Below are 25543 nucleotides of genomic sequence, written 5' to 3' on the forward strand. Positions count from 1 at the left end.
CTCCAAACACACACAAATAATTACTGATTATTAAAATAATTATCTAATTCATTGCCTGTTGATAGTCTTCAGAAAGCCAGCATTGACATGGCACTTTGAATATATATGGCATCCTGTGTTGCTTCATTACTGTGCTGTTGAAAGTTTTAGACCTATAATTATGCATGGAGGCATAGTATGGTGTTATTTAAATATAAATACAGTTATTTGAAGACTGAGCAATCTTAAAACAGAATGTGTTTTTCCTGGGATTTTCTTCATTTTGAAATCATGATTAGCTAGTAAATTCCTTTGTTTGTTTACAGGGATACACTGGCCCCATTGGTCAAGAAGGCATAATAGGCCCAACAGGCAAACCTGTAAGTTTAAGTCCTTATGTTTACCTTTACATTTCACATTATTTGTTAGGATGTTCTTTCATCATGTGTTTAATTATGTCTTAATAAAAGATTCTTACAACTTAAACAGCAGCTAGCAAGACTATTTTCATATTACACCATATCCACAAGCTTCGTATGTGACTCTAAGTAGAGCAAACTAAAAGATGGCAAGTGTCATTGGAGTGAACCAGTTCTCTTCTTGACAATGCAGTACACATAGGGTAAGAGTCCATGCTGCTCCTCTAATTGGCTCAGCACAGATTCTGTAACTCACAGGGAGGAGATGTCATAGTGGCTTCAAATCATCTTTGTATTCTCGCAATCCTGGAGAGGACCTATCATAATACAGACTGCCTGTAGGCCTGTGTAAATTAAGGCAGCCTGGTTTGGTCGTCCTCTGGCCCACAGCGCTGCCTAGAATCTCTGCGCTGCTGTGGCCCTATCCCCATCCAATTCTTCCTGCCCCTAGCGCCATCTCCAGCACACACTCTATGCCAGGGCTCGCAAAGAGGTCCTTGGGAGGCAGCCTTATGGCTCTCTCAGTAGTTTCTGTGATGGAGAATCCTCTCCTGGCCAGATATGAGGCTTTTAGGGCCCCTTTTCACCCTCTCATGACACAAAGGGGCAGGAGTGAGGATCTCACCTGATATCTCTATGAAGTTGGAATGCACAGCAGCAAAATAATGTTAATATACAGTAGTTAATATTTAGTATTTGTAACATGTACATAACTGGAGTGAAGAAAAAGAAGGGAAATAGGATTAGAGCATTCTTGCCCCTTGCTGGGAAAAAGGCCACACCAGCAAAGTACAATACAGTGAAACCCCGCTATAACGCGATGATTGGGGTCCAAAACATTTGATCGCGCTAAATGCGGGGTCGCGGTATAGCGAGATTTACCATTTCAAGCCGGTCAGTTTCAAGCCGGTCAATTTCTCTTGGGCAGAAAACGATTTGTGTTTGCAAACTGCCCATAACAGTAACTGGAAGGGTGCAGCTCCAGCAGCGGGGGCTCTCAGCCATGCAGCGAGAGAGGGAAACACTTGGGGAGAGCAAGGGAGACGTGCAAGGGGCAGAGGAAGAGCAAGGAGCAGGTGGGAAGGAGCATGGCTCTTCTCGCCAAAAGGAGAAGCGGGGGTAGGGGGAAGAGGCAGTGGGGAAGGCACATTCCATTTTTTGTTTATTTTTTCTTCGGCGGCGCTCCAGCCCCCCTTTTTTTTCTTTTTTTCTTTTTTGCACTTCGGCGGTGCTCCGGCCGCTTTTTTTTTTTTTTTTGGCTTGGGGCAGCCGGAGCCACCTTATGATCGCGTTATATCCAAATTCACATTATCGCGGGGAACGTTATAGCGGGGTTTCCCTGTATTTGCATTCATTTTTTTTCCCCCAACAAAAGGAAAGATGACAACTCTTACTCTAAAATTTTTCTCCACAATTGTGTACTTGTATGAAGATTGTTAATGTGCTTCATACAAAGCCAGACAACCTGTCGTTGTAATAAATAAAAAGGTTTAGCTCTGACTCATTTTCAAACATCAAGATCTAAAATTCTATGCACATCAGATTAATTGCTAGATTAACATTTTATATTAACAATGCAAAACTGGCCAAAAACATAATATAGGCAAAGAAGAGATGGCTAATCTGCCTGTAGTTGGGAATTAATAATGCTCATGTATATCTTTGATGACAGCAGTAAAAACAGATGTGGAAATACCCATAGAATGTGGTGTGGAATGAAATGGATTTTCTCACTTGCAGATAGTATATAGTTTAATTCACAGCATTATGATGGCTTAAGCACAGAACCCCCATGATGATGGTTTAAGCATGGTGCAAGATTTAGCTAAACAAACAGCTAAACAGGGCAAAACTGACTAAAAGAAAAATAATATTAACCATTTTCAGAAAGAGCAAAAAATGGAATTACAAACTGAAAGGATAAAAACCAAAATATAGAAATCACAGGTCATGTTCATGTAACTCCTTGTCTAGTCTATAATCTATGTATCTATAGTACAAACTATGGCCCCTGTCCTGCAACATTTGTACACATGAGGCAATTAATATTAAAAGGATTGCTGATGTGAGTAAGTAACTCACGTGTATATGTTTTTGCAGGTTAAGGTCCTAAAATATTACAAAGTGCACTGGATTAACAGTCTCTATTTCTTTCAGGGATCCAGGGGTGAAAAAGGCTCCAGGGGTGAAATTGTAAGTCTAAACATCGTTTGTATATTTATTTTTTGGCTGTGTCTTGCCATGAGAGTACTGTGACAGCAGCACTCCCTGCTGTTCCCACAGTACTCCCAACTAGACTTGGGCAGGAAACTGTATTCCTGTACTGGGGAAAATTTTGAGATTTTAAAACATTTTCACATCCTGAATTGGGATGAAACGTCAAAATCTCCAAATTTTTTGTGAACCAATAATCCAAAACTACATTCGGCTCAGGCCAATTGAAACGTTTCATTTCAATAATTTTGAAACACTTTGTTCTGATTTTTATCTTTTAAAACATTTTTCTTATTATAAATTAACTTAAATTTCAAAACAAAAAATCTGAACTTTTCATTTCGAAAATGTTGAAACAGGATGTTTTTTCAATGGTTTGAATTGGGAAATTCACTGACACTTCCCCTCAGAAAGTTTCAGTTTCAATGAATCAGCATTTTTTGATGGAAAAATGTTTTATCAGCAAATTCGTGACCAGCTCTACTCCCAACTGCTCAGTGGCTGGCTATGATGCCTTTCCATTAGTATAACTGCTGACTCATGTACTCCCCTCCCACTTGCATAAGTATGCTGCCCATGGACACAGACCTTGTTGACTCTGGTCATAAAATAATTGTATATTTAAAATGTATCCCAGTTAGGAATTGAACCTACAAGACCTCTTGTCACTCTAGTATAGGGGTGGGAAAACTACGGCCCGTGGGCCTCGTCCGGCCCTCAAGCTCGCACTGGGGAGCGGGGTTGGGGGGCTTGCCCTGCTCCTGCACTCCAGCCGGGGAGCGGGGTCAGGGGCTTGCACCGTTCCACGCGTGCCATGGCTCTGCGCAGCTCCCGGGAAGCCGCCAGCATGTGCCCCCTCCGGCTTTTACGCGTAAGGGCAGCCAGGGGGCTCCGCATGCTGCCCCTGCCCCAGCTGCCAACTCTGCAGCTCCCATTGGCCAGGAACCGCGGCCAATGGGAGCTGCAGGGGCAGCGTGTGCAGACAGGACAGTGCGCACAGCCGCCTGGCCACACCTCCATGTAGGAGCTGGGGGGGGGCATGCCGCTGCTTCTGGGAGCTGCTTGAGTTAAGCGCCGCCTGGAGCCTGCACCTCTGACCTCCTCCCACACCCCAACCCTCTGCCCCAGCCCTGATCTCCCTCCCGCCCTCCGAACCCCTCAGTTCTAGCCCGGAGCACCCTCCTGCACCCCAAACCTCTCATCCCCAGCCCAGAGCCAATATCCCCAGCCGAACCCTCACTCCCCTGAACCCAACCTCCTGCCTGAGCCCCCTCCCGCACTCGGAACCCCTCAGCCCCAGCCTGGAACCCCCTCCCCTGCACCCAACCCCCAGCCTCAGCCCGGAGCCCCATCGTGCACCCACCCTGAACCCCTCATTTCTGGCCCCTCCTGGAACCCGCACCTCCAGTCCAGAGCCCATACCTCCTGCCACACCTCAACCCCCTGCCTAAACCCAGAGCCCCCTCCTGCACCCCAAACCCCTTACCTCTGCCCCCCCCCGCAGACTCTGCACCTCCAGCCAGAGCCCTCAACCCCTCCTGCACCCCAATCCCCTGCCCCAGCCCGGAGCCCCTCCTGCACCTGAACTCCTCATTTCTGGCCGCACCCCCTGCCGGAGCCCTCACCCCACACCCCAACTCCCAATTTCGTGAACATTCATGGCCTGCCATATAATTTCCATATCCAGATGTGGCCCTCAGGCCGAAAAGTTTGCCCACCCCTGTTCTAGTAGCTGATACTCTCTAATCCCTGTACCACAGCACTATTTGTGAATCATATCCCTCTATGTAATCTTACACAGAGATACAGGAATTCACAGGCTGTGTGAGTATACGCAAAAGCAGAGATTGATAGCATGACGGCCAGCAACTGAACATATATGGACTGCTGTAGTAGCAGCAGGCACCATTGAAGTGGTATATACATGATTAAGTCACTTTCCTCTTATTCTTCTCCTCCTTTTTCTTCATCATCATCATCATCTTATTATTATTATTTTATTTTAGCTCTTAATTTTATAAATGTCTAAAATATCTAACTAAGATGCATTGCATTGCATTGAACATACAAGAAACATACAAGGCCCATTATTTTTTTAACAGACAGAAGTAATCTGTATGGAACTTCATATAATATCACCCCTGCCCTCCCTCATAACTTACGTGGTTGACAGTGGATTTTTTTTTCAAGTTCTCCAAGGTTTAAATAAATGCAAAGCATTATAAACTCACAGTAGCATCCTGTGCTTTTTCTAGTTTGAACTATAAAATGGATGTCTCTCAATATTTTATAGCACCCAAAAAGTATAGCTCTTAATAAAAGACTGTCTGCACCTCAAGGAGTTGCCAGTGTAAATGTTAGATGTGATATAATGAGTGATGGTAAGAAACAGCAGGAGGGGAATGGGGAGATGGAGGGTGAAGGCTATAGCATTACGGTCACTTGGATCTTCAGTCTGCAGATATGCAGTTCTCGGTGATTCTATAAATTTTGTTTTGTTTTCCTTTTATAAAAGAATATTTCAGGTGGTGTTAATGGCTCCCTTGTTGCAGGCATTGCAGAAGAATTGAATTTTCAGTAGGGATTTAAATGAGGAGAGGGTATTGGCAGACATGAGGAGGGGGTTTCATGTGTAAGAGGCAGTATGAACAAAGGTGTCGCTCTTCTTTGGCATTGTTAGTTATTCACAGTAACAATAAATTAGCAGATTATACCACCTTTTATGGAATTGCTCTCTAATATTCACTACTGGAGCTAATACCTTCTACAACTTTGTGAGCACAATCATCAGCCACACCTACTAAGCAATGAGCACAACTGGGGTAGAGTTCACCTGAAAAGGAGACATTTGCACCTTCCCAAAGCTGGAGCCAGTTCTATCTATGTGGTCCTCTTGCTAACATATGTTAGAGCAGCTTGAGGCTGCTCTAAACCAGTGGTTCTCAAACTTGGGCCGCCGCTTGTTCAGGGAAAGCCCCTGGTGGGCTGGGCCAGTTTGCTAACCTGCCACGTCTGCAGATTCAGCCGATCATGCCTCCCACTGGCCACGGTTCGCCGCTCCAGGCCAATGGGGGCTGCAGGAAGCGGCACAGGCCAAGGGACGTGCTGGCCGCCCTTCCTGCAGCCCCCATTGGCCTGAAGCGGCGAACCGTGGCCAGTGGGAGCCACGATCAGCCAAACCTGCGGACACGGCAGGTAAACAAACCGGCCCGGCCCGCCAGGAGCTTTCCCTGAAAAAGCGGCGGCCCAAGTTTGAGAACTACTGCTCTAAACTATATTGTCTCACTATGGCCTCTAAGAGCCCAATGTACTAACTGGAAATTGCAAAAACACAGTGGAACCCTGGCCATGACTGCTTCCTTCAAGTCACATCCCCTATTCCCAAGTATGACAATTTTCCTCCACCCTTCACCTGCTCCCTGTTACACAGCAGTGCAGTCTGGATCTGGGCCCATATTTCTTTAGGGTGGGATTTTCCAAAGTGCTCAGTGTTGGCCTAATTCTGCTGCTACTGAAGCTAAGCCAGTGCTAAGAACTCTTGAAAATCCCAGCCTAAAAGTAAGAAGCAGACACACATTTTTCAACAGTCATAAGTCATTGAGTTATATCAGTGGCTCTTTCCAATTAAAATAACCATGTATTCTACTTTATGCAGCCAGTCTATAGTCTAAGCAAGGGGTGGGCAAACTTTTTGGCCTCGAGGGCCACATCTGGGTATGGAAATTGTATGGTGGGCCATGAATGCTCACGAAATTGGGGGTTTGGGTGCGGGAGGGGGTGAGGGTGATGGCCCCGGCTTGGGGTGTGGGCTCTGGGATGTGGCCAGAAATGAGGTGTTCAGGGTACGGGAGGGGGCTCTGGACTGGGGTGGGGGTGAGGGCTCTGGCTGGGAGTGCGGGCTCTGGGGTGGGGCTGGGGATGAGGGGTTGGGGGATGCAGGAGCGTGCTCCGGGCTGGGACTGAGGGGTTTGCAGGGTGGGAGGGGGATCAGGGCTCGGGCAGGGGGTTGGGATGCAGGAGGGGCTCAGGGGTGCAGGCTTCGGGCAGCGCTTACCCCAAGCAGCTCCCAGAAGCAGCGCCATGTCCCCATTCTGGCTCCTACGCTGAGGCATGGCCAGATGGCTCTGCGCGCTGTTCCTGGCTAATGGGAGTTGTGGGGGTAGCATTTTGGGCTGGGGCAGTGTGCGGAGCCCCCTGGCTGCCCCCTACACGTAGGAGCTGGAGAGGGATATGCCACTGCTTCCAGGTGCCGCATGCTTCCTGGCTGGAGCTCGAGGGCCAGATTAAAATGTCTGGAGAGCCGGATGTGGCCCCTGGGCCGTAGTTTTCCCACCCCTGGTCTAAGCATAGGTCACTGAAGTTGTTACCATCCTTGTGCAACTCAGCATGGTACTTTTCTACAGTATAATACTTTCTCTAATTTATGCCTCTGAATTACCTATACATCAATAAAATGCCAACCAACATTGCTTTTAGGGCTGCAGACAGATTGTTTTCATGATCTAATATAAATAGCGTTGTCCTTACAGGATGAAGTTCACTCCAGGGCAGAGGCCTGCACAAGGGTTCCCACATTAAGGAGCTTCTGAATCCTCTGCATTGAGTGAATTTCACCCTGAAGGTTTCATTCATGAGATTTGACCATGGTTAATGGGGGTGAGAAGAGAGTGTCAGGAAAACAGATCTATCAAAGGGAATATTGAAGATAAAGCAACAAAGCTTCAGGTTTGATCTACACTAGACATTTTATGTCAGTATAACTACTTCACTCGGGAATTTTCTCCTAACTCCTGGTGTAGACAGTGCTATGACCACGGGAGGTCTTCTCCCATCAATATAGCTACTGCCTCTTAGGGAGTCCTCCTGTCTATGTCCATAGTGTCTTCGGTGAAGCACTGGAGCAGCACAACTGCAGCATTGTAAGTGTAGATCTGCCCTAACTCTTCTGTCCTTTCCCCAGCTAACTCAGAAACTGGTTTCATATGCTGGGCCAGGTCTTCAGCTAATGTAAGCTAGTGAAGCTCCATCGACTTCAATAGAACTATATCCATCTACAGCAGCTGAGGATTTGGCTCATAATTTTTTGCTTTTTAGCCTTCAACAGCAATCCATCTTTGTATCTAAATAGGGAGCCTGGCTTGAAGTTGCAGATACACTTTGCTGGACTGAACCCTACTCTTGTATTTGCAGCAGACATTTTCTTTTCAAATGAAGGGATTCTTACCCCTTGCAAACATTCACAACTGAGTTTCAGAATATTCATAATTTCAATCAGCAGCACTGCCTGTGCTGAATGAGAAGATTCTGAATATTCTGCATTATTTTCTTCAGCTGATGATTTATGCCTGTCATAGAGTCATAGTTTCCGAGGCCAGAAAAGGGACTGTTGTAATCATCTAGTCTGACCTCCTGGATAACACAGGCCATAGAACTTTCCCAAAATAATTCCTTTTGAACTAGAACTTGTCTTTTTAAAAAACATTCAATCTTGATTTTAAAATTGTCAGTGATAGAGAATCCATCGCAACCCTTGGTAAATTGTTCCAATGGTTAATTAACATAAGAACATAAGAATGGCCATAGTGGGTCAGACCAAAGGTCCATCTAACTCAATATCCTGTCTTCCGACAGTGGCCAATGCCAGGTGCCCCAGAGGGAATGAACAGAACAGATAATCATTAAGTGATCCGTCCCCTGTCACCCATTCCCAGCTTCTGGCAAACAGAAGCTAGGGACACCATCTGTGCCCATCCTGGCTAATAGCCATTGATGGACCTATCCTCCATGAATTTATCTAATTCTTTTTTGAACCCTGTTATAGTCTCAGCCTTCACAACATCCACTGGCAAAGAGTTCCACAGGCTGACTGTGCATTGTGTGAAGAAATACTTCCTTTTGTTTGTTTTAAACCTGCTGCCTATTTCATTTGGTGACTCCTAGTTCTTGTGTTATGAGGAGTAAATAATACTTCCTTATTTACTTTTTCCTCACTGTTAAAAATTTACAATTTATTTCCAGTCTGAATTTGTCTAGCTTCAACTACCAGCCATTGGATCTTGTTATATATACCTTTGTCTGCTAAACTGAAGAGCCCATTAGTAAATATTTTTCTCCATGTAGGTACTAATAGACTGTAATCAAGTCAACCTGTGACCTTCTCTTTGTTAAGCTAAATACATTAAACTCCTTGAGTCTATCACTATAAGGCATGAACATCTTTCCTGAATTGTTGGCACCAGAACGGGACACAGCAGCAGTCTCATCAGGCCAAACACAGAGGGTATATATAATCTCTCTACTCCTACTTGAGATTCCCATTTATGCATCCAAGGATCACATTATTAGCCCTTCCTGGGGCAAAAATCTGTCTGGGGATTGATTCTGCTTTGAGCAGGGGGTTGGAATAGATGACCTCCTGAGGTCCCTTCCAACCCTGACATTCTATGATTCTATATTGTCTTCAATAAAATGGGACATAAAAACATGTAAAGGGTGATTCTTCTCACTTACACCAGTGTAACTCAGGAAGAATTCCATTCACTCCAGTCAGCATTGTTACACTGGCATAAGGTGGTGGAAGTGAGACGATGATCAAAACCATATGTGCTGATTTTCATAGAGGCTGAGCACCCACAACTCTCTTTAGGTCAAATAGGAGTTATGAGTGCTCAGCAACTCTAAAAATCAGGCCAATTGTGTTTACGGTCCTGATCCTGCAAACACTTATGTACATGCTTAACTGTAAACATGTAAGTAGTGCTATTGTCACTGACTGCTCATGCTTAAAGTTAAGCACATGCATAAATGTTTGTAGGATCAGAATTTTTAGGTATCAAAGAGAAAAGGATGGAGTTCAGGCCTTTGGCCTTTTGTGCTAGCAGTCAAATTAAGGGCTTGAAAGGATTAAAGGTACACTAAAAATAATTCATTTTATTCTTTGTTTTTGGTATTAAGGAACTGGAATTATACTTTTCTCACTCTTTTATTTATCCTTTGATCACATTAGCATTTAAGTAGATTAATAAAGCTAATCCTGTACATTCCAGGGGAATATTCTGCAATTAACTTAATCCATAAAATGTGCAATTTAACCTTCTACTGCAGCTCTGTGGCAGAAAGGAGCATTTATAATGTTTCAACAGAATTTCCAACATACTATTTGCAATTTTGTTATGTTTAAAAGGCTTGTAAAAGTAATTGATGTAGAGCCTTGACGTTTTAAAGCATTTAAGAAATGTAATATGCCCAAGAGGGGTTGCCCCATGTAGCAGTATTTACCTTTTCATATGGGATTTGATTAGCAAGAAAATAGTGGATCAAGGCAGATTGAGTCACATCACCTCTTTATAGAACAGTTTAAATTCATCAGAACAATACAACTGTCAATAAAATCCCTCTCTATGAATCTCAAGTGTCTTAAAAGAGTTCTATAGACATACAGTTGTGGTGCATACACCAAAAATATAGAATCCTTCGGCTATTAGAGAAATCCAATGAAAGTTTTGAATCACTGTACACAGAACAAAGACATCTATTCACCAGAAATAAGTGTTTACATAAGGGCAATATAGATCATTGAAGCCTTCACATCTTGCTGTAACTTGGCCATTGTGTAACCCAGTCCTGAACCAAGATACATAAGTATCTCTTTACTCTGTGGAAATTATTCTTTTAGTTTCTTTTCACCCTTTCCCTTTCTTTTTCTACCAATAAAGATATCAGATGCACTTTGCTAAGCATGATCAAAGAATACAGTAATATACACCCATTGATTTGAAGGATCCTTGAGACAGATTGACAACAAACCTGCTACTGATCTGGTTAATTAAACTGGCATAAACTGGCATAGCACTGTTGCACTCACTTGATTTACATCAGCTGAGAATCTGACCCAAAGTAGTCATATGGAAGATTTTGCTAACATCATTTCTCAACAGTTTTATAATAACAATAATAATACTTTGTGCCTATTTAAGTATACGATCTCAAAGCACTTTTAAAGGTCGGTAAGTAGTATTAGCCGTAGATGGAATAAGAGAGGCAGAGTGACGTTACATGACTTGCCAAAATCATATAGTGTTAGTGGCAGAGTTAGGAATCAGCAGTTTTAGGTTATATTACTGTTCCCCTACATTAACCACTAATCAATGGTGCCTCTGTAAAATTACAGTAGATGTTGGTCTGCAGGATGGAGGTGGTGGCTTATAGCTTGAATATGCATACACTGGGTGAAACCAGATAAGTAGGACCCAGTGATAGTAGGTGGTGGTTGAAAAGCTGACAAAATTAAATATCCGAACTGACTCAGCCCTTAATGCCTTCACATTAAAAAACAGCGAAGCTAAACCTAAACATAAAGAAATGTCCTCAGTTTTAACTCCCCTCCATAATTACTATACAGCTGTTTATAAAACAGCAGCACTCACAATATACAGATTTGGGCTATGGAGACTGAATCAAGGTCATCGTAACAGCTCTCATTGAAAATCAAATGCGCTCTCACTTAGCTACCATGTGTTCTGTCCCATGAATTTTACATCACATGGGCTAAAGAATGTGACCAACGTGTTTCTAGAGATTGATAGATCTGAAAAGTCTCAGTTACCCAAATTAGTCTCTTTTATATGATCTAATCTGGCATCCTTCCGTTTAAATGTGTGTGGACTAGCATGGGACACAACCCTGCATGCTCTAAACACCCCAAACTCCCATTGATTTGGTTGGCAGTTTGAGATGCAGGATCATGCTCACAGTTGTTCTGTTCGGTGATGCTTATGCAGATGTTTCTTTTGAAGTCTCTTCAATGACATACTACTTGTTGGTGTGTTAGTTAGAGAACTGAAAGGAACAGATGAAATGGTTTACTATTAGGATGTGGGTTTTGGCCAGGTCTACACTAGAAATTTTTGCTGGTATAACGGTGTTGGTTAGGGATGTGATTTTTGTGAGGTCTACACCCGAGGTGCATACTTTGCTCTTTCCTTTTCTACTTGTGTTAACTTTTTGTGTGTGTTGTACACATTATTCCCTGCAAGGCCCCTACTGATTGTAATTGGTTCCCCCTCCCTTCCTGCTGCTTAATTCCAGCCTTAAAGGAAGTTCCTCTGGGGTCGGGGATGGTGGTGACATGTTGCTTGGATTAGAAGGAGAGAAGCCTGCAATGTAAGGGCCCATCATGCAAGTGTTCCATGTCCTGGATCAAATGTCACACTTTGTATTAAGTGTACTTTTATAAATAGTTTATTAAGGGCTAATAAATTATTAATATATATTTTAATAAATGGTTGATCAATTATTAGAGTCCAGTAAATTAAGAGATTCTTTATAACCATCTATAACACTTTGTGCTGATGTGTTTATAGCTATCCATAACACATACTACCCATGTGTGACATGCTTATAAAATCTATTAAACATTTATTAACCTTCTGCACACTATTTATAAATGTATTCTTAATATCAAGTGTGATCGGACAAACAGAGGGTTGTTTTGGTATCCAGCACTATTAGCCTGGCACCTTTCACAAGAACAACACTCACTTTTTAAAAATGCACAATGCAGTACATTCAGAAATGAAGACAAATGGTCTGCAGCTCTACCAAGAAATCTTTGTGCAGATTACAGCTGACTACACTTCATTATGGCATTTTCTGATTTAAAAAAAAAATCAAAAGTAGAAGGATTTTTTTTAACCCTAATGCATTTTATCTTCCTTTCTCCTAGGGCCCTCAGGGACCACAGGGTCATCCAGGTCCACCAGTAAGTGTATAAAGAGCTATTTTTATCTAGGTTCTCCTTGCATGTATGATTTAAAGAGGCCTGCAATACCTAATAACTGCTTTCTCTTGTTTTTTAGGGTCCACCTGGGGTACCTGGTCCAAGAGTAAGTTTCATAATTGTGCTAACTACAACACATTCCCTCATTGTTGAAAGTGAAAATGGTGAGACCCTCTTCATAGGGTATTGCCTCCTCCATCATTTTAAGTGAAATTCCAATGTTTTTTCTTTAGCACTCATCACTATAATATCTAAGCTCAGATATAGTTGCTATGCTAAACCTCTTATCTGACATCTTCTGTTCTAGTAGTGCTACCATGTTGCAGAGTCCTAAAAGGGCAAATCACATGCCCATGCTCACATGCTTGGCCTACGTAAACTTCACTCCAGTTTAAAAGCTTACTTGCAGGAATTCAGCATATACAAATTCTGAAGGGAAGTAGGATGCTCCTGGGTATGTCATTCACCAGATGCTCTTCCAGTTTACATTAAATGTATCCATTTTCTTCTAGGGGATTATTATCCAGCACTTACTGGGAGGTTGGATTTAGTGTTCTAGTCCTTTTCTATTATTTCTGCTCTATTGGGCAGCCCCCTTCCTGGGCCACCCTCCTGATTCAGGCCATGGCATGACAGATGATGCACCCCCTCCCACTCTGGCATTTCCCCTACAGTGGGGACTAGGGTGGCCTGAGGTATCGGAGGCATCTGAACTAGTTGTATGCCAGCCGAGGACTCCCTTGCATCAAAGGAATTCTCAGCTGGCAAGATATAGCACTTTTCACCACTCGAGTAGTGGAAAGAGACTAGGGAATCTGGCGCATGTTGTATGTGCCTGACTAGAGACTGAATTGTTCTTTGTGTATCTTTTTTGGAGAGTAAATATCACCTTTTTCTCCATATATAAATAGTATTTGTAACTGTTGATGTATTAGATTAGATAGATGGCAGACAGGTTTGGAGCCAATAGTTTTGGTTTGAGATTTTTGGGGGGATTTTTTGTTTTGTTTGTTTGTTTTATTTTAGATAAAAGAAACTAAAGTAATTTCTTTTTTTAAATTACAATTCTTTAAAATAAGAGTATTCCATTTCATTCTGCCATTTGCTTTTTCCTTTTAAAAGTAAGAATTCACATAGTATGTAATTTAATGGCTGTGGAGCATTCAACTAAATAATGAGGAGACCTCAGAGGTATTGGAGAAGGCATTTTTTTTTGTCCTTTTTGATACATACACATTTATGTGCAATATGTTTTAATCAAAAGACTTCCAAATTCTTCATCAGATATAACTAGTATATTTCTGCAGCCATACTTGAAGAACTTACACCCTTAATTTTATTCTCTGTTGATCTTACTGCTGATCTTCAATGGCTTTGGTTTACACAGAAACAAATGGACATCAATGCTGCTATTCAAGCCTTGATTGAATCAAATGGTGCACTACAAATGGAGGTAATATATCTTGCTTTATTTACATTGGCACATACATTAGAAAATGTATAAAGAGTTGGGTTTTTAAGGCCAAAACATGGCTTCTTCACAAAGGCTTTATTGAAAACAGAAAAACTAGAAACTGTTTTGTGAGGAAAAACTAACCCATGTATAATATGATTAAACACAATTGGATATATAGGATGCAATTTAGGTCAAGTTTTAAAACCCACAGTATTTCTAATGTTTAAATATGATTAAGGAGGATGGAAAGTATCAATCCATTATACAATGTGAAGTGTATACATTCAGCTACATGCCTACAAATGAGACTGTCATTAAGGCCCTGATCCATCAATCACTTACGCTTAACTTCATGCATGTGAGTAGAGTCATTGCAGTCAATAGGACTACGCATATGCAGTGAACTTACTCACATGTGTAAAGTTAAGCACATTTGTACGTGCCTTTAGAATTGGGACCTATTAACTCTGTTGTTCAAAATCTGACAGTGTAAGGTATCACTTATAAAATGAACTAATTTTTCTTTTTTTTTTTTTTCTTTTTTGGGCATTCAAATTTCCATTTCCATGTATTATAACAATGTTTTTGCATGATTTTTAACCTGACTGTAACTCCTTTGCTCCAATAATTTTAATAAATTGTACTAATTATTTTTAATTTGAATAAATAATTTCTATTATCTCATACGTGGCCGGCTGCATGCATCATAAACACCTTTCATTTCTGCATGTGGTCTCCAATGGGCATTTGATTTAACTGCATGCTCTGCTGCTATGGTGTTTTTGTGATAACATTGTTGCTAACGGCAGAGCTACCAGAATACTGAAGTAACTTTACTAGATCACAGTGCAGAGATATTCAAAACGCTACACTATCTTAGCAATTTACTGCACAGTATCAAGAACCCCCTCGGCACTCGGGATAACCCAGCACGCATCTGCAGGGATTTGCTTAACTGTGAACGTAAAGTATCAGATGGTAAGTGTCTACTTTCATCAAATCATACATATCATCAGGATTTAGAATATCTTGTTTCCAACTTTTAATTTCTAGAGCAAAACCGTAATAGGTGGCATTTTAATAACTATATTAATTTTAACTTTTTAATTCCATGTTACTACTGAGTACCACACACCTATCCATAATGGACTTGCCTTTCATTTTATCCCCAAAGCAGCCTCTGCTCTCTGCGGATGGTGAAAAAGTAATTGCTGCTACTTCTAGGCTATTCCAACCTACCAATACTCAGTGCTGAATTTCTTGTGAGTAGCAGGATCTTTAAAACAATCTCAAACCTTCACTTCTTCAGTACAGAGGATATGATACTCTAATCATGCTGGTGTAAACCAGGGGTATCTCAGCTGAAGTCAATTGATGTACACTGATTAAAATCAGGCTTAGAGACTTCTTACTGCCCACACCCAGACTCCCAAGTTTACCTTTTTCATTTGACATTACGGGTTTGCGTACATTGAAACTGGAAGGTGTCATTTACAGCTCAAGCAGACGTACCTGCACTAGCTTTAATTGAACTAGTGCTCTAAAAGTAGCAGTGTAGCTGCAGTGGCACAAGTGGTGGGATGTGCTAACCACTTGAGTATGATCCCATCTGAGACCCTAAGTACATACTTGGGCAGGTAGCCCCTCCCACTGCTCATACCTCTGCAACTACACTTTTAATTTTAGCACATTAACTCAATCGGAGCTAGTGTGGGTATGTCTGCTCAGCTGCAAAGCATACCTTCCAGCTCCGGTGTAGACATACCCGGAGATGTTATGTATCGTGTGTGCCCCTCATATCAAAGAACCTCATGAAAAGTGATTTGACTGAGGTGACTCGGTGTAATTTTAAAGCCTTACTACACACACCATTTAGATTGGAAATTTCAAAGAACCCTAAGAGAGTTTGGCTCCCAGTACCAATTGAAACCCATTGAAAGTTGAGCATCTGGTACCTTTATGCCCCTTTGAAAAGCCCCGCCTTAATCTAGCTACCACAGTATTTCTGCAGCACCTATCACAATATCTCCATATGCACCTGTTTACAGTAGGTTATAGATTTATTACTCAAAATTAAATTTTGGAGGTAATTGGTACTTAGGTATTTAAAATATTTGCTCTAACACCAGGTCACTGGCTCCTAACACTATATTCAAAATTGCTTATACTTCTACAGAAATTCTCATGGCCATCACCACTGAAACTGGCACAAATCTATATGTATTTTGCACTAAGTTGATGTGAATGTATTGTATATGTAAAGTGTGTCTTCTGATGTTAGCATATTTAGTGTTCACTGCTCATACCAAAACCCTCAGACTGCAGTTTGACGAAATTAGGCATATTGACATGACTGACTGAAGTGCCCACTCCTGGAAGCTCTTACATGTTTTAATAACTTTATACCCATGAAGTAGTCCCATTGAAGTACTCACATGTATAAAGTATCAGAGGGGTAGCCGTGTTAGTCTGAATCTGTAAAAAGCAACAGAGGGTCCTGTGGCACCTTTGAAACTAACAGAAGTATTGGGAGCATAAGCTTTCGTGGGTAAGAACCTCACTTCTTGCATCTGAAGAAGTGAGGTTCTTACCCACGAAAGCTTATGCTCCCAATACTTCTGTCAGTTTCAAAGGTGCCACAGGACCCTCTGTTGCTTTTCTCATGTATAAAGTTACTCATGTATGCAAGAATTTGCAGAATCTGAGCCAATGGCATCATCTGACTCAATGTCAGAATCTGAGTTCTGTAATTATCACAGTTTCCAGACAGTATGGATTTGATCCTGCTTCCACTGAAGCCAATTGTGACTTCAAAGGGGAAAGGATTGAGCCCAGTCATTACATAGCATAAGAATAGAGTAAATAACAGGCTACTAGACAGTGCTTTGGAATGTCCTGTACTATGTTCAAATATGGTAAAAGCTGGCCATATTGTATAGATATGTATAATTATATTTTTATTTTTAAAACTAAAGTACTTCAGATATAGAGTAAATAAAAAACATGCTGAAAATCTGAAATCTAGTTTTTCTAATATTTAGTAACATTTTCACATCTTTTAAATCTAGCTTTGTTATAGAAATAATTTCTCAAATACCTCATCCTGCAACGAACTTTGTGTGGATAAAGGTCTATATTTTTATAGGGAAAAATGTGTATAATCAGATATATTGACAACTATTATATTTGAGGCAACCATTAATCAATAAATCTTGAATGGTCATTGAAATGTGACATCAATAGAAGTATTTCACATACTTCACCGTCTGAGTGTGTTCGTTATAAATATCTTCAAATCTTTCCATTAGCACCATGAATTTCTTACAGGTAACAATTGTTAAAATAAAAACAAATATGCAAAAAGGAAATGAATTTAGAGGTAATGGGGGCAAAGTACTTATTTTCAAATGCAACCTTATGTAAATTTTATGGGGAATTATTGTTGTGCCTTCTGATGAGCTAAACAGCATGTATATGGCATCTAACCGGGTAAAATTGTCCAGAGTCAGTCTTTGTCAGGCAACTTACTGACTCATACCTGATTGTTATTAGCCAATCATGAAATAATTTTCTTCCTGCATGTAGACTCTTTATTTTCTGTGGGCCAAGTCCTGGCCCTGAGTAACCAGGCTGTGCACTGTGGATAGCTGCAGAGGTCAAGAAGGAAGGTATCTCCCTTCTGCAAATTCTGAAGCAGCAATGGAAGAACTCTGAGACCACTGCAGATAATAGCTCCTACACCCCTTTGCACATGAGGGAAGGGGAAACAACTGGTGAATCATCAGCCCCTGCCCCACTTCTGACACTGCCCTGTGCATCAAGGTGCAGGGTGTGCAGACAGCTGGCACCTAGCCCTCCACCCCTTACCCTGCAATGGAGCTGTACTTCCCCGTGGTGATAGGGTTTGCCTGTATGTAGCAAAAGTATTGTATTCATTTTCAGTATAAATGTGTGCATTGGCTTTCACATACTGTAATGATTTAAACATAAATAAACATGTTTAGAAAACTCATGTAAAACAAGACTCTTCCAAGGAGCCTAAGGGAGTTTAAGTAGCCAAATCCCAAACAGTTGAGGATTAAAATCTCATTGCCTGTGTCATAGTAGCATGGTAAAAGCATAGAATAGGACCATCCCTCATGCAGTAAAAGCCGCAAGAGGCTAAGGGGGAGGAAAATTCAATGAGGTTTCCTTAACAAAGCTGTTCCATCATCGGGGTTTGCCCCCTCACCATGCCCTCCGTGGGTCTGATCCAAACTCCATGGGTCCTCCAGGATCCACATGAAGCCAGAGCTATTCTCTCAGGCTCTAGAACCCTCTCGTCTCGCCTTCTCAGTTCTTGCTAGTGCACTCCCCGTGGAACTGCACTACCAGAGGTCCAATTGCCCCCAGGACCGCCCTTTGAAAGCGGGGTTCTTATTACAGAAGGGGCTCCACACAAAAGGTAATATAGCCCCAGGTTATATTAGCTTGTCTACTTAATCTCCAAAACACTGGTAAAGAAAGGATGTGCTCAGCCCTCACTGGAAGCCAACCCATTCCCCATGCCCTCTCCTGCAGACATGGGGAGATTTGCACAAAGGATCCTCCATTTGTCGATTCTGGGGCACAGTCTAGCCTATCTTTAACTGCCGCTTAGGAAACATGGAACTAAATTTTGCTTTATTTTAGACTTGTCACTTGCACTGTTTCTTCTCTCACTGACTTTAGTGGGAGTTGCACCAGGATAAAAAACGAATAATTGGCCTTAATATTCTATCCCAAGTAGGAAAGCAAACACTAACCAACATCTTTAAGCACATTACACGCACATATTGAAGATATGTGGTCACCTGTGATCTTAGCAGCAAAAGTGAAATGAAATGATAGAGAAAATAAAAGCATTTTGTGCACTACAGGCCCAAAGTGCAAACAGACAATTTGCTATTTTATGATCTGGCACGTGTACTAATTTCCTGTTCACAAAAATTGATGAGCGTCTATTACACTAACTGTAGAAAAAGGATTTCCTCTCAGAATTAATTTTGAAACAAATCTCTAGCTACTGTATGCGGAGAAGAGGATTCAGCGTTACGAGTCTAATTTACATCTCCTAGCTGCTGAATAGTCAGTATTAGTTATAGAATGAACATTAGTTCCATCAAGGAAATGTGCTCTAGAATCTAGAGTGGATAAGAGTGTACCAGTTCTAAGTGTGTAACTGTTAAGATAGATGTAAAACTTAACATATCTTTCTTATAATTCCAAAGCTTAATTTTTTTTCTCTGTTGGCACAGGCCTTTCAGTACATTTTTCAAACTGTATTTTACTTTGAGATTAGTTACAATGTCTGCCATGTATCCAAAACCCCTGTTGTATCCCTCTAGATCAGTGGTTCCCAAACTTGTTCCGCTGCTTCTGCAGGGAAAGCCCCTGGCGGGCCGGGCCGGTTTACCTGCCGCGTCCGCAGGTTCGGCCGATCGCGGCTCCCAGTGGCCGCGGTTCACTGCTTCAGGCCAATGGGAGCTGCTAGGAGCGGTGCGGGCCGAGGGACGTACTGGCCGCCGCTTCCAGCAGCTCCCATTGGCCTGGAGCAGCGAACCGCAGCTACTGGGAGCCGTGATCGGCCGAACCTGCGGACGCAGCAGGTAAACAAACCGGCCCGGCCCACCAGGGGCTTTCCCTGCACAAGCGGCGGAACAAGTTTGGGAACCACTGCTCTAGATAGAAAACACATTGAAATAAACTCAAAAAATCAAGAAAGAGGGGATTAAACAGAAACCAGGTCACAAATACAGATTAGACGTGCGGTACATCAAATATAGATTAGCTGTGCAGTGATGATGCCTTTGTCAGAGTAACAAGGTGGCAGGAGCTATGATCCAGCATACGAATGCTGGGCTCTTCTGCTGACCACCCTGTTAGAGCCCTGCATAAAGCTGCAGAATAACTTGTACCAATTCATGATGGCAGCAGGTACTGCTTATTAACTCCACCAAGATGTAAAAATTGCCAATGAACCTCTGGTCAGAGGGAACTGAGGGCAGGGACATGGAGTAACTAGCTAGGCTCGGGATGAAAACTTAAGCTGATGTTCATGTTTTTGATGTTATTTGAATAAAGCCAAATCCCAGGAAGAGGAGTACGTTTGACTACCTATAGCCATGCATAGATTTTGTTGGGAGCAGAGTGGGAATGCCACCTGCTCACACTCAGTATTTAGTATCGGAAACAAAGGATAGAGTTGAAAATCCCAAACTGGTACAAAAGCCATAGAAAAGGTAAACAGCAGGGAATCGTTATTGATAACATGACAGTAATGTGGAGGCTTTGTGGATTTTTTTTTTATTTATTTGCTTGGCTTTGGCTTACCATCAGATTTTTATGTGCCAAATTCAGATCACCTACATTGGGCATAAACCCAGAGTAATTCCAAGGAGGCTAGTCTGTTATGTTCTTTAGTGATGCCATAGGAGGTTAAGCTGCAGTAATAATACTTCTAACATTTGCCAAAAATTATGGCAATTTTATTCAGAAAATTGTTTAACAGCAGTTATATCTTTTTTTACCTTTCTATCTGGGATTATAAATTGACAGGAAAATACTGGATTGACCCAAATATTGGATGTCCTTCTGATGCCATTGAGGTTTTCTGCAACTTTACTGCTGGTGGCCAGACATGTCTATCACCCGTATCTGTGACAAAGGTATGCTTTGCTTCTAGGATATATTTCTGTGCTCAAACTCTAAATAAGTGAACACTGATTTACCCCATGTATGCTGGCATGTCAGATTTCTCAGTGCTAACTAGCTTTATTTCACCACAGCTAGATCTGTGTTCCTCTGTTTCATTTGATTATCTGTTTCTTTTCATATATGTCTCTATGCGACTACCTTTATGGGCCTCTCTTTAATCTGTCTATAATATTTAAAATGCCCTGTCCCTGTATTGTGCACTGTAATTGTCATTAAAATGTGAACTGACATAAGGGTCACTGCTCTTGAACATTTAACCAAAGTATTCAGTACAAACTGGTTTTCCTTTTGTTTCACTAAATGCATCCTAACAACTATTTACATTTAGACTGAAAGCTTTTTGGAATGGGGGCTTGATTTTCTGTGAAGTTTTACCTATGTACTTTAACTAAACTGTACTATACCACATGTGCGGGGGTGTGGGCCAGATTGCCCATGGGAGGAAAAAGCCCTTATTGGATTTCTCCCACATTGTTATTCAGGTGGGAGCTTCCCATTCCAATAGAATGAGCCATGGTTCTGCCCCATACTCCATAGATCCCTCTGGGATGCTGTCTTTGTGGAGCACCTGTGCCCTTTATGCCAACTGTATCTCCAGAACATCCTATTCTCTCTGCCAATCAGCACAGTTCCACTGGATCCACATGAGCAAGAGAACCCCTAGCCACTGCTTCCCCCAGTATCCCTCTTCAAGGACATTTTCCCACTATGGAGGACTCCACAGAAATGTATTATATTTTCAAGGCTTAGTCCTCACCTAGCATACACCATCTACTAACTGCCCAGTCCCTGCTCTCTCTCCTCTAGGCAGATTCCAATCCTGGGGAGAATCCTTCACAAGTCCTGGAGAATGGTGCAGCACAGGCAACTCAAACATCTCTCTGATTGGGAGGGGTGAGATCTGTGCACAGAGGGTCTCCTGTGTGTACAGACTTAAGCGGCATGGGTTGGCCCTCTATATATATACTTGTTCTTGCAAATATGTATTAAGAATAATGCAAGAAAAAATACATTTTCCATATATAGCTCAATGTATATCACCTCTCTCTCTGTCTTGCAATATCTCAGGTTATTAATAAAATCTAGGTGTTGAGAGGCAGAGCAATAGAATGGACTAAAAACAAGACCGGGAGCAAAGAACTTCTGAACTCTGATCCAAACTCTGTCACTTCTTTCTGTGCATGTCTTTCTTTGAATCAGTTAACTGTTCTTTGAATCAGTTTCCTATCTGCAAAATAAGGATATCTACCTACCTACATTTCAGGGGTGTACTGAGAATTAATTACAAGCTTTGTAATAACAAGCTTTGAAAATGTAAGTTATACAAATGTCTATACCGTATAGGCTTGTATACAATTGTATGCATTCATTATGATGATTATGGCATTCCACTTTTCTATATACCTGACACGTCTTCTGAAGAAAGCAGGAGACACATGCATTTTGGTTTGTCAACCAAATTAACTGATACAGTAAATATCACCAATAAGTGCCAAATTTATATTGCCAAAATCTTTCTGATTGTTGGCCATTGAGCATGATACAACTGTTATGTCTAACAATGCATTTTTGTAAACTAGTTGGAGTTTGGAGTTGGAAAAGTGCAGATGAACTTTCTTCATTTACTGAGCTCAGAAGCAACCCATACCATCACAGTTCACTGTCTGAACACCCCAGTGTGGGGAACAAATAAGGCAGATGCTCAGAAAACATCTGTTCACTTCAAAGGCTGGAATGGTCAAATGTTTGAAGCAAATACACTACTTGAACCAAAGGTGCTTACAGATGAATGCATGGTAAATACGTTTTGGCGTTATTAAACTTACAGTGCAATTCGTATTTAGATAGTATTAGATTAACAAAAATAAACATAAGCTTTGAGCATTTATTTTTCCTTCTATCATTATAACAGTCATTTAGATTGTCAGAACATGAAGCACACTTCTCATTTGTTTAGCAAGTTTCTCCATGTGTTGACCATTTGATATTAAATTCAAGGTATATCCAGATGCTAACAGCAATTGCAGTTATGCAGGGAATCTGTCTTTGCTCTTAGCATCAGACTCAGTGGACCCTGCTTGTTAATTCTACCAGGACCTGAGCGGTGACAGGGCCCTCTCTTCAGAGGCAACTTAGGGTAGCTACATGGAGGTTCTTCAGGAAATCCTGGAACAGCCAGGCATGATTGAAAGCTTAGGCTGAGCTATATATACTGATGATGTTATCTGAATAAAACCAAACTGCAGAAAAAGGGCAAGTTCATTACAGGCTTTACAAGTTAATCTTTTGATGACTGAATGTCATTAACTTCACTAGTTACAGGGCAATTGTCTACTTATGTAATAAACTGATGATGGACAAACTTTCATTGGGTAAAATAAATGTTTTTGAACTTGGAAAAATCAGAAAAATCTAATAAATTTCCAATGATTATTAGATCAACCCCATTAACAGGCAAGATGTTGCCTTTACCACTGACTCTTGTAGCGATAATTTGTATTTTTATTACAGAGAGCCTAAAATATCCAATTCTATACTGTGCTAAAGAGAACAAAGAACTTAGCCTTATCCTGTCATCATTCCAGGGGTGGAATTCTTTCAAATTCACTGGGAGATTTGTGTGCAGACAGATGGCATGATGACAGGTGCTTTTCAAACTGGAAACTGTATTAAGTGGGTATAAAATGTTACCAAATCAGAATTTTCAACACACTTAGACCTGTAGCACTTTGCACTGGTATAAATTACTGCAAAATGTGAAAAGCAGTGAATAATCAGGCTCTATATTTATAAAAGTATGTCAGATTTGGGGTTTTGTTCTGGAAGAAGGTAAGACACGCAGTGATGGCTACTGAAAAGTGTAGTTTTTCTGTGAGATTCTATGAGATATCTCTCTCTCTCGTCAGGAATCTATGTACTGTACAGATTTCCTGCAGAATCTCACATATCCCTTCCTGCAGGGATTTCACTTTTCAGCGGTCTCCACTGTACCTGCTGCTTTGACTGGTTGGGCAAGAAAGGAGTGACTGCAAACATCAAGACTCCCACATCCCCAAACAGTGTTATACTGTTATTTTATATTTTTTATAAGGTAACAGTTTTTATTGAGATTTTCTAAAAATTCAAATAACCAAAGTTCATGACAAAAAACGTCGTTGTTTTCCCCATAACTCTTAAGAATGCATATTAAATCCAAACTGAAGCCTAGGCAATATAGATATGTATTAGTCTCATAGTTCAAGTCCTCATCAAGCTTTATAGCAAGTTAGAATTTTGACAGATGTTCTTTCTTCAGTGGATTGGGAGATGGCCTTTGAAAAAAACCACACAAATGTTACATGTATTGACAAGAGAACAGATTGCTCATTTGCTTTTCTGGTTCCTTGATTTCTAGATTCTCTCTGTGTTTTGAAATTGATAGTTGATATGCATTTAATGCTCTCTCTAATTCCGTGAACTGCAGATCCAAGATGGCAGCTGGCATAAGACAGAGTTCCTTTTTCACACTCAGGACACTACTGACCTTCCGGTTGTTCAAGTGCATACGTTTCCTCATCTCAAACCAGGACAACAGCATAACATAGAAAGTGGTTCAGTGTGCTTTCTCTAAGCTTCCTGATCTGATTCTGGTTTCTCACAACACCATGGAACTGTTGCATGGAAAAAGCATCTTTTTAAAACAAAAATGAATTAAAGATTAAATCATTATGAAACTGTGGAAGAATTTTAAAGCAAATTGTTGGTTATATCTTAAAGAATCTCAGGAAGAAAAAGACTTCCTCCTAAGAAGGAGAAATGGCATTTAAAAAAAAAAAAAAAAAAAGACTATGACGACATTGCTAAAGTATTTAATTTTTTTAAATATTGGTTGGTGCTTTCTTGTATATTTCCCTGGAACTGAGAACTATATATCTAAACATAAAATTCTTCAGGACCTCTAGTATTCTTAATAACCTATTTAACAACACTGTACAGGACATCCTAAGGAAAGCTGGAGACATACAGTAGTAAGGAGCAATACTGGCTAATGCTCCCAAATGTGCAATAGCTTGTGTATGAGAGTGAATTATGCCACAATACAAGAAGTTGTCTTTTCTTAAACACTAAGTTGTATTATAGTCCTTTTGGACACATACATCTTAACAGATGGTACACTACCTCTTACGTGTTTCCTGTTTGTATTTCTGGTGCTCTTTATAACACAAGGTGCTTGTGGCTTTAGTAAAGATTATTTGATTCCCTTTTTCTCTTGCAGACTGTATGTGCTGGTTACATCAAGATATGTTTCTGTTGTAAAAGTACTTATCTTAAATTGTTTGGTAACATACTTCATTACAAGTAAAAACATTATTTATGTGAAATTTTTGATTAAAATGTTTGTTTATTCTTGTGGAAGTGGTATACCAGACAGCACATTGTATATGGTGCTTATAGGCAGGACAACTAATTGTTAGCCATTGTAAAGATTGTTGTAGAAGAGCTACATACAATAGTTTTGGGGTTTAGTTTCTGGACTGCAGTTAACTATTTTAAACACCCAATAGCATCTAAGATGATGTATTGTGTATATATTTTGTAACTTGTTGAAAATTTTAATACAGCATATGTTTTGAATGGCTGCTAAGTTATAATCATAATTATTTCAGCAACTTAGAAATTCCATTTCTTTGCAATATTACTAGACACTGTTTCACACTTATTTTATTGAGTCTAAAAGTATTTGACCCTCAGTTGTTGAACAAAATACACTTTTATCATTAAGACAAAACATTTACTCTAAAAGATTTTGCAAACTGCTTGCCTATATCTGTTGTCAAAGCAGTGTTCGTACAGTAATACAGAGCAAGATTATACCTCATATTTGGGGGGAGGGAGAGTGTTCAAACAGCAATTCATTTAAATCATCTTTATCCATAGTAAGTCATGCTTACTCATCTATAATAAAATGTGCTTCGAAAATAA

At 40.9% G+C, this 25543-nt stretch overlaps 1 protein-coding gene across 3 annotated transcripts in view; it reads left to right on the plus strand.

Moving 5' to 3' along the window:
• COL24A1 (collagen type XXIV alpha 1 chain) overlaps window positions 1-25543 on the plus strand; it is a 234046-nt gene extending 208503 nt beyond the window's left edge. For 2 of the 3 annotated variants that reach the window (XM_054036762.1, XM_054036765.1), the window contains 9 exons: window positions 306-359; window positions 2556-2591; window positions 12337-12372; window positions 12470-12496; window positions 13778-13843; window positions 14656-14824; window positions 20423-20532; window positions 22162-22377; window positions 24045-25543. In XM_054036762.1, coding sequence (XP_053892737.1) covers window positions 306-359; window positions 2556-2591; window positions 12337-12372; window positions 12470-12496; window positions 13778-13843; window positions 14656-14824; window positions 20423-20532; window positions 22162-22377; window positions 24045-24191 — 861 coding nt within the window. In that variant the 3' untranslated portion in view covers window positions 24192-25543. The remainder of the gene's footprint in view (window positions 1-305; window positions 360-2555; window positions 2592-12336; window positions 12373-12469; window positions 12497-13777; window positions 13844-14655; window positions 14825-20422; window positions 20533-22161; window positions 22378-24044) is intronic. The other variant, XM_054036763.1, reaches the window with a different exon arrangement.

Source organism: Malaclemys terrapin, chromosome 8 (genome assembly GCF_027887155.1).
Source record: "Malaclemys terrapin pileata isolate rMalTer1 chromosome 8, rMalTer1.hap1, whole genome shotgun sequence".
Taxonomy (NCBI): Eukaryota; Metazoa; Chordata; order Testudines; family Emydidae; genus Malaclemys; species Malaclemys terrapin.